This window comes from Coregonus lavaretus (assembly GCF_964263955.1).
Source record: "Coregonus lavaretus genome assembly, chromosome: 22".
NCBI lineage: Eukaryota > Metazoa > Chordata > Actinopteri > Salmoniformes > Salmonidae > Coregonus > Coregonus lavaretus.
Genome location: NC_140009.1, coordinates 18,242,207 through 18,251,941, shown reverse-complemented (window position 1 = coordinate 18,251,941; position 9,735 = coordinate 18,242,207). Strand labels below are relative to the sequence as shown.

The 9,735-nt window shown below is 44.9% G+C and overlaps 1 protein-coding gene across 1 annotated transcript; it reads right to left on the bottom strand.

The window, feature by feature from the left end:
- Nucleotides 1-581: 581 nt before the first annotated feature.
- Nucleotides 582-7,488, bottom strand: LOC311150136 (NADH dehydrogenase [ubiquinone] 1 alpha subcomplex subunit 4-like 2). Its single transcript, XM_084187433.1, has 4 exons — nt 7,313-7,488; nt 2,469-2,554; nt 1,693-1,753; nt 582-1,490 (listed from the first exon to the last, which is right to left on the bottom strand). The coding sequence occupies exons 1-4, from the start codon at nt 7,352-7,354 to the stop codon at nt 1,434-1,436; spliced, it is 246 nt and encodes an 81-aa protein (XP_084043559.1). The 5' UTR covers nt 7,355-7,488; the 3' UTR covers nt 582-1,433.
- Between the last annotated feature and the right edge of the window lie 2,247 nt (nt 7,489-9,735).

Genomic DNA, 9,735 nt, shown 5'->3' with positions numbered 1-9,735 from the left:
GAATACTTATGTAAATAAGGTATTTCTGTTTTTAAACTTGTTTTCCCTTTATCTTTATGGGGTATTGTGTATAGATTGATGAGGATTTTTATTTATTTCATCCATTTTAGAACAAGGCTGTAACGTAACAAAATGTGGAAAAAGGGAAAGGGTCTGAATACTTTCCGAATGTACTGTAAATGGCTCCTAGCCTCCCACAAATAGGCTACTTTCTGTCCCTAACACTAAAACGAAATAATATTAAAAGCGAAATAGAAATGTTTTTTTATCAAACTGAAACTAAATAAAAACTAGTAAATCAAGTCTGAAAACAAGCTGAAACTAAACTGAATTTCATATAAAAATCTAAAAACGAATAGAAATAAAAACTAAGAATACATTACAAAACTATAATAACCTTGTTATGCACATATCAAATCAGGTTACGTCACCTTATGTATTAGCTAGGCCTAGATCTAACGAGTGCAGCAAAATCAGTAGGTTAGTTATTGGTTTTGTAACAAGGTGATCTTGTGTAGATAGTCTTCTTTAGAAGAGATGGAGGAAGTGGCCTCCGAGAGTTCATAAACAGAACAGAATTTCCTCTGGCTCAAACCAAGTTTATTCAACCCACTGGGTGCTTCAGCTGCAAACACAACATACAAGTCACACAAGCACATCTTTATACCTTCCAACTAGGCGGAGTAATTCTAGTCTAGGACCCTCATGGGCGTGGAAATGTGTGTGTGTGTGTGTGTGTGTGTGGGAGATAGGACCATAATCAGATGGTCTTCGGGGTGGGCTCCTGTGGCCCCCCTCCCAGCAGTGTCTTCTCTCTTCAACTTTTGACCTTATTTCGAGTAGAGTTCCACATCTACTGGTCTGCCTTATCAAGAACTGAAACTAGACGGTTGCCCTTTGCCTCCCTCTTTAGGAACATTAATATTCTACAATAATATATTTTAACAGAATATGAACTTTCTGCATTTCCCCTTTTCTCACTCAGTAACTTTCCACACACCAAATTCCTCTTTACCCTTCCTTGACCCCCAACATATACATTTCTTATACATGTAAAGTAATCACTAAATTCTGGTATGGTAACATGAATAAGTATATTTCAAGCTAGAATCCTACAGGCCAAATTAATTTGTTTCAATTGACTGATTTCCTTATATGAACTGTAACACTAATATTTTTTCAGTGTAATTTGGTGAACAAATCTATACACACTCTTGCGTCTTTTCAAAATGTGCACATTCATTGTTACATTTAGCGGCTGCCAAACTAACAATGAAGTGTTTATGATAAAACAAAAGCAAATTGATAGATTTGATCATCATCAATATTTGTATACATTAGAAGCGTTGAGAGACAAATTCTTCCCAGATTTAAATTCTTCAGTGACATTCTTCGGGTTGGACCTGGTGCCGTTAGGACAAGAGGGAAGATACTCAGAATTGAGGTCCCTCCTTCTTCAGGTTCTTGTAGTCAGTGTCAATGGCCACAAACTGGTGAAGAAGACAATATGGCAGGATTTACGTAATGCTCTTGGCTGCTTATATTGATACAAAATATTAACTGATACTATTGATAGGCTACATTACTATTACATTGTTGTCAAGTCAAACAAGAATCGAATAAGATGCAGTGATCCATACACTTTGTGGAGCTAATGTGTGTCTATTGCTGACTGTGTTGGCAGTACTGTACCTTGTACTGGTAGGTAGGGTCAAGCTGATTCCAGGGCTCAGGGTTGTTCTTCTTGTTCCAGCTGTACAGTGACACAGCAGTCAAAGCAGGCCGAAGTAGGACAGACAAATGGGATCAGAGGGAACTGTGTTAGTCTGCCTGCGATCAACTATTCATGGGCCAGACCTAGTTTCCAAAAACTCGCAGCAGCATAGGCCTTTAGTAGTGATATGGGAATTGATGCCCCAGAACGGCACAAGAGGTGGGATTACTCCCGAGTGGCGCAGTGGTCTAAGGCACTGCATCACAGTGCTAGCTGTGCCACTAGAGATCCTGGTTCGAATCCAGGCTCTGTCGTAGCCGGCCGTGACCGGGAGACCCATGGGGCGGCGCACAATTGGCCTAGCGTCGTCTAGGGTAGGGGAGGGAATGGCCGGCAGGGGATGTAGCTCAGTTCGTAGAGCATGGCGTTTGCAACGCCAGGGTTGTGGGTTCGATTCCCACGGGGGGTATGATTTTTTTTTTTTTTTTATATATAATAAAAAAAAAATTAAAAATAGTAATGTATGCACTAACTGTAAGTCGCTCTGGATAAGAGCGTCTGCTAAATGACTAAAATGTAAATGTAAAATTACAAAAAGCTGTCAATCATGAACTGATTTAGCCAAGGCTTTATGATGTAAAAGGGTCATGGCATCCACTACTTTATGTTTTAATTGGATAGTATTAAGAAATTGATTAAACAATATTGATTAAAAAAGAGAATGACAAATAAGGGTAAAGGTAAAGAGTCTTACGTGACATGGGGCCCCTTTGCAAGACGGACCAAATACAAGGAGGCTCCTCCCATTCCCAACAAGATGAAGAAGAACTGGGGGATGAGCTATGAGAGAGTAAGAAGAAAGAGGGAGATAACATGCACATTGCATTCACTCTGAGGCATAGAATTCTGAGCATTTCTAGATACCCTTTGTCAATACAGTGTTCCAGTAACCAATGACCAGCTGATCAATATGATTACACAGGGAGGGATCCACAGATTATAGCCTTTGCTTTGTCTTGCTTTAGGTCACATGTAAGATTATGCTAGGGTGTGCGCATCCTTTTCAGGGAGACTAATGTAGAACTTCCCCTTTCATACTGTGTAGACCAAGTCTGAATAGCTACAGTGAGGGAAAAAAGTATTTGATCCCCTGCTGATTTTGTACGTTTGCCCACTGACTAATAAATTATCAGTCTATAATTTTAATGGTAGGTTTATTTGAACAGTGACAGACTGTCACGCCCTGACCTATATAACTCTTGTTTGTTGAGTCAGGGTGTGGAAATCTATGTTAGATATTCTATGTTTATGTTCTAGTTTTCTATTTCTATGTCTGGCCGGGTGTGATTCCCAATCAGAGGCAGCTGTCGCTCGTTGTCTCTGATTGGGGATCATACTTAGGTAGCCTATTGCCTACTGTGTATTGTCCTGTTAGGCTGGTGTGTGTATAGCCCTTTGGACTTCACGTTACGTTGTTTCTTGTTTTGGTTTGTATGTTTATTGGGTGAATAAACATGTACGCTTTTTACGCTGCACCTTGGTCTGACCCGTCTCTCAACGATCGTGACAGAAGATCCCACCAAACGAGGACCAAGCAGCGTGGCCAGGAGCAGACATCCTGGACATGGGAGGAGATCCAGGATGGGATGGATCGCCGTCCTTAGGAACAGACAGAGGAAGCCTGGGTAGGAGAGGAGCAACGGCGACACCGACAGCGCCGGCCGAGGAGGAAGCCCGAGAGGCAGCCCCAATAAAAACATGTTTGGAGATGGTCGGGGATCGAGAGAGAAGAGCCCCGACCACTGCACCCGGTGGGGTTCCAGTTGGAGTCCCTACGACCATGGGAACAGGAATGGGAACAGTTTTACACTGAGGATGACGACGACAACGATGAGTTTCTGTTGCTTAACTCGTGGGGGCTCCCGGAGGAGTCCTCACTGGAGGAGGATTGGGCGCGGAGAGTAAAGGACTGGTACAGTCGTAGACCTCCAGCGGCGGTTCCCAGTCCGGTACGCCTCGTGCCTGCTTCTCGCACTAAGCCAGTGGTGCGTGCTCCCAGTCCGGTAAGGTCCGTGCCTGCTCCTCGCACCAAGCCAGTGGTGCGTGTTCCCAGTCCGGCACGGCCCGTGCCTGCACCAAACCAGTGGTGCGTGTATCCAGTCCGGTACGGCCCGTACCTACTCCTCGCACCAAACCAGTGGTGCATGTCGCCAGCCCGGTACGCCCCGTACCTGCTCCCCGCACCAGGCCAGTGGTGCGTGTTCCCAGTCCGGCCCAGCCCGTTCCTGCTCCTCGCACCAGACCTGTGGTGCGTGTTTCCAGGCCGGCCCGACCCGACCCTGCTCCTCGCACCAGACCTGTGGTGCGTGTCTCCGGCCCGTTCCTGCTCCTCGCACCAGACCTGTGGTGCGTGTCTCCAGTCCGGCCAGGCCCGTCCCTGCTCCGTGCACCAGACCAGTGGTGCGTGTCCCCAGGCCGGCCCGGCCCGTTCCACCAGTGCCAAGTCCAGCTCCGGTCAGCTGCTCCATTCCGGAGCCAGAGCAATCCGCTCCACCGGTACCTGATCCAGCTCCGGTCAGCTGCTCTACTCCGGAGCCAGAGCAGTCCGCTCCACCGGTGCCATGTCCAGCTCCGGTCAGCGGCTCCACTCCGGAGCCAGAGTAGTCCACTCCACCAGGGTCTAGTTCAGCTCCGGTGAGCGGCTCCACTCCGGAGCCAGAGCAGTTCGCTCCACTGGTGCCTGATCCGGCTACGGTCAGCGGCTCTACTCCGGGTCCAGACGTCAGCCCCTCTCCAGGGTCAGGGCCTCCCACACCAGGGTCCAGACAGGGCTTGGTGCATCGCGGGAGGATGGCCGATCCAGGCCCAGACATCAGCCCCTCTCCAGGTTCGGGGTCTCCCACACCAGGGTCCAGACAGGGCTTGGTGCATTGTGGGAGGAAGGAGAGGGGAAGCATCGCGCCAAGGTCCAGACCAGACCTGGGGCGCAACGGGGAGGCAGAGAGGGAGAGGTCGTCACGCCCAGAGCCGGAAGCCGCCCCCAAGGGGGAAGCCCACCCGGACCCTCCCCTGTCATGTCAGGTTTGTGCGGCCAGAGTCCGCACCTTTTGGGGGGGGGGGGGGGGGGTACTGTCACGCCCTGACCTATAGAACTCTTGTTTGTTGAGTCAGGGTGTGGAAGATATTCTATGTTTATGTTCTAGTTTTCTATTTCTATGTCTGGCCGGGTGTGATTCCCAATCAGAGGCAGCTGTCGCTCGTTGTCTCTGATTGGGGATCATACTTAGGTAGCCTATTGCCTACTGTGTATTGTGGGATCTTGTTCCTGTTAGGCTGGTGTGTGTATAGCCCTTTGAGCTTCATGTTACGTTGTTTCTTGTTTTGGTTTGTATGCTTATTGGGCGCTTTTCACGCTGCACCTTGGTCCGACCCGTCTCTCAACGATCGTGACAGAGACAGAATAACAACAAAAATATCCAGAAAAACACATGTAAAATATTTTATAAATTAATTTGCATTTTAATGAGGGAAATAAGTATTTGACCCCCTCTCAATCAGAAAGATTTCTGGCTCCCATGTGTCTTTTATACAGGTAACGAGCTGAGATTAGGAGCACTCCCTTAAAGGGTGTAAAAGACACCTGTCCACAGAAGCAATCAATCAGATTCCAAACTCTCCACCATGGCCAAGACCAAAGAGCTCTCCAAGGATGTCAGGGACAAGATTGTAGACCTACACAAGGCTGGAATGGGCTACAAGACCATCGCCAAGCAGCTTGATGAGAAGGTGACAACAGCTGGTGCGATTATTCGCAAATGGAAGAAACACAAAAGACCTGTCAATCTCCCTCAGCCTGGGGCTCCATGCAAGATCTCACCTCGTGGAGTTGCAATGATCATGAGAACGGTGAGGAATCAGCCCAGAACTACACAGGAGGATCTTGTCAATGATCTCAAGGCAGCTGGGACACTAGTCACCAAGAAAAAAATTGGTAACACACTACGCCGTGAAGGACTGAAATCCTGCAGCGCCCGCAAGGTCCCCCTGCTCAAGAAAGCACATATACAGGCCCATCTGAAGTTTGCCAATGAATGATTCAGAGGAGAACTGGGTGAAAGTGTTGTGGTCAGATGAGACCAAAATCGAGCTCTTTGGCATCAACTCAACTCGCCGTGTTTGGAGGAGGAGGAATGCTGCCTATGACCCCAAGAACACCATCCCCACCGTCAAACATGGAGGTGGAAACATTATGCTTTGGGGGTGTTTTTCTGCTAAGGGGACAGGACAACTTCACCGCATCAAAGGGACGATGGACGGTGCCATGTACCATCAAATCTTGGGTGAGAACCTCCTTCCCTCAGCCAGGGCATTGAAAATGGGTTGTGGATGCTATTCCAGCATGACAATGACCTAAAACACACGGCCAAGGCAACAAAGGAGTGGCTCAAGAAGAAGCACATTAAGGTCCTGGAGTGGCCTAGCCACACAGCCACACAGAGAAAATCTGTGGAGGGAGCTGAAGGTTCGAGTTGCCAAACGTCAGCCTCGAAACCTTAATGACTTGGAGAAGTTCTGCGAAGAGGAGTGGGACAAAATCCCTCCTGAGATGTGTGCAAACCTGGTGGCCAACTACAAGAAACGTCTGACCTCTGTGATTGCTAACAAGGGTTTTGCCACCAAGTACTAAGTCATGTTTTGCAGAGGGGTCAAATACTTATTTCCCTCATTAAAATGCAAATCAATTTATAACATTTTTGACATGCGTTTTTTCTGGATTTTTTTGTTGTTATTCTGTCTCTCACTGTTCAAATAAACCTACCATTAAAATTATAGACTGATCATGTCTTTGTCAGTGGGCAAACGTACAAAATCAGCAGGGGATCAAATACTTTTTTCCCTCACTGTAAATATTTTAAACCTGTTAGTGTCCCCAGGAGGCCCTATGTTGAATTTCAGCTTCCTGCGATTACAGGAAGTGACTTAATTGGGGGTCATAGGGGATATTTCGATGGGTTAAAAAGGTTGAATCTTCCCAGAATGTTACATATTTGTGACCGGGAGATTGTCATGACCCGGCATATGAAATGTAAAGTCAATCGACCCAAAAGCATTTTTTATAAAATGGTCTTGCAGTTAAAAAAACTAAGAGCCTTGTTAGAATTAATTCTGAACAGGATATCGGTCACATTTTTACATTCTTGAAACTGTCCTGTCTGTCTGTCTGCCTGTGACTGTATATGTCTCTGTCTGTCAGTCTGTCTGTGAGTGGATAAGTCTGCCTGCCTGCCTGCCTGTCTGCCTGACACTGTTTCAAAAAAACATTTTTTTATTTGTTAAAATGTAGTAGTGAAGCCTATTTAGAGTTTAAACTTGTATTTAATTTCAATTTGCCTAATGACACTTAGCCTATGGGGTTAATTGATGTTTGGAACTGCCATCCAAAGTCATTTTGATAATTCACTTTGATAATTTCATGATTCATTTGAGCAACAACTGGTAGCATATTACACACCGACAACATAAATTATGAAACTTTCATGAAATATTACTACCAACTCACTTAGGGCAATAAACCATAGAACAAAAATAAGTACTTACCCCTGGATGCTTCTTTACGTGTTCCATCGCTATTCTAATCATCTTTGCTTACAGTTGCTCTACTTTTTGTCAATATAATAATTTAAAGATTATTATATTAATTTCAGCAACAGTAATTTGAATTCTACGTCAAAAAAGCTTGTTTGAGACTATCCAAGATTAGACCTGTTGCGTTCTCTGTCCGGGTGGCTGCTCGCAGGATTGAGGAGAGGAGAGGAGGGAGGTGAAGATGCTATCTGTTCCTCACAATTACATCTGGCCTCTTGGGACATATTGTGCACGTACTAGCCCATCAACCGGGGTTTAGAGCAAAAACATATCTAATTGAAGAAAATTCTGTGTGCATAGAATGATTGCTGTAGCCAACAAAATATACATTAAAAAAAACTTAACATTACTCTACAACTTATAACAAATTACGTTACAACTTCTCTAGGATTCTCAGAAACCCATTTGACTCATTTCCTTTGGACCCCATCCCCCTTGGGACAAGACTGGAGGAAATGGAAAGAAAAGATATACAAATATTTGTCCTAGTAAAGCCCATTACACTAACTACTGTAGTTCCCTTAATATTTGTTATTCTGCTTATGGAACTTTCACAGGGCAAAGACATTATTATTATTATTTTTAATTTTTTTACATAGCATCCACATCTGCCATTTTTCACATAGCATCACATAGCATCCACATCTGCCATTACGTTGAGTATAGTATAGAGTTTATAGATGAGGCATAAAACTCTAGGACATTCAGAGAAGACAAAGGGATTTAAAACTTTTTCAAAGATACAGTAAATTCAGGTTTGTACTGGAGGTTTCGGTGAAAAGTTTTAACGAGTCAGGGAACGGTCTGGTCAGCATACAGAAAGTCAATCACCCATTCATTATACAATGTTTCCTGAGCAGAGAGAGAATAAAGCCGGAGTAGGACAGCGGATTATGAGTCAACCCGCGCATCACTACAGTCCGTCCATACCCTGTGGTCAAAGGTCAACCAAGACGAGGTGGTTGTCTTTACCCCCTGGAGGAACAGGATATAAATACAAGCAATGAGGACCTATTATTATCATAACCTACATTTATGACCCGTTCTAAATTAAGAAAATGTGTAGATTATTACCACCAACCATATATATATATTTTATCATAGCCTAAAGGTGCTTTATTCAATTCTTCCAATTTTTTTATGACTTTGTCAATCAACTTGTTCTTAAAGGCCCAGTGCAGTCAGAAACGTGATTTTCCTGTTTTATATATATTTCCACACTATGAGGTTGGAATAATACTGTGAAATTGTGAAAATAATGATAATACCCTTTTAGTGTTAGAGCTGTTTGAAAAGACAACCTGAAATTTCAGCCTGTTTTGGTGGGATAAAGTTTTGGCTTGCCTGGTGACATCACCAGGCAGTAAATTAGTTATACAATACAATACAATACAAAATTATTAATCCAGAGCGGCAATTCGTTCAGGGCTGATAGGGTGCTTCAGACAGGACAAACACACACAAACAGTATAATTGTAAAATAAAACACTGTTAAAAAGCCTTCCTCCTGGCCTGCTGCTCAAAGAATGAGCCCTGACTTCTGAGAGCAACCCTAGTGATCTTAGAGCAGGTGTTCACAATGGCTTGGAGGCACAGGAGGTTGGTGGCAACTTGGGGAATATGGGCTCTGGTAATGACTGGAGCGGAATCAGTGGAACAGTAACAAATACATCAACCACATGGTTTCCAGGTGTATGATGTCATTCCATTTACTCCGTTCCGGTCATTATTAGGAGCCTCCCCTCAGCAGCCTCCTGTGTTTGGACAGAGAGGGATGTGAACTAGCATATGAAGGAGAAACACAGAACACAATTGATGAAAGAACTGTAAAAGTTTGCGATATTGATTTGTGGACACCTGAATGAGTTCAGTTTCCTAAGGAAGTATTGTCTCTGGTGGGCTTTTTTGATGATGTGTTAGGCTCAAACTTCAGGATGTAATCAAAAACGGTACCAAGATATTTAAACTGGTCCACACTGTCCACCTCCTCACCATGGATGATAACCAGGTCCAACCTTGTGGGCTTCCTCTGAAGTCGACAACCATTTCCTTAATCTTGGAGATATTGAACTCCAGCAGCGCACTGTCACACCAGTCAATTAAGTCCTGGAGGGCTGGGCTGTGGTCCTGCTCAGACCCTGAGAGTCTGTGTCATCAGCAAACTTCAAAAGATGGCGGTTTGCGTGGGCACTCTGACAGTCACTGGTGTAAAGCAGGGGTATTCAACTCTTACCCTACGAGGTCCTGTTCCTGCTGGTTTTCTGTTCTACCTGATAATTGCACCCACCTGGTGTCCCAGGTCTAAATCAGAGTTGAGTTTGAGGGGTGTAGAGAATAAAAGGAGGTGTGACAGTACGCACCCTTGTGGTGAACCT

Coding starts and splice junctions, on each gene's coding strand:
- LOC311150136 (XM_084187433.1), bottom strand. CDS start 7,354: ATGATTAGAATAGCGATGGAACACGTAAAGAAGCATCCAGGG. Junction 2,555..7,312: donor ACGTAAAGAAGCATCCAGGG/GTAAGTACTTAT, acceptor ACTCTCTCATAG/CTCATCCCCCAGTTCTTCTT. Junction 1,754..2,468: donor GCAAAGGGGCCCCATGTCAC/GTAAGACTCTTT, acceptor GTCACTGTACAG/CTGGAACAAGAAGAACAACC.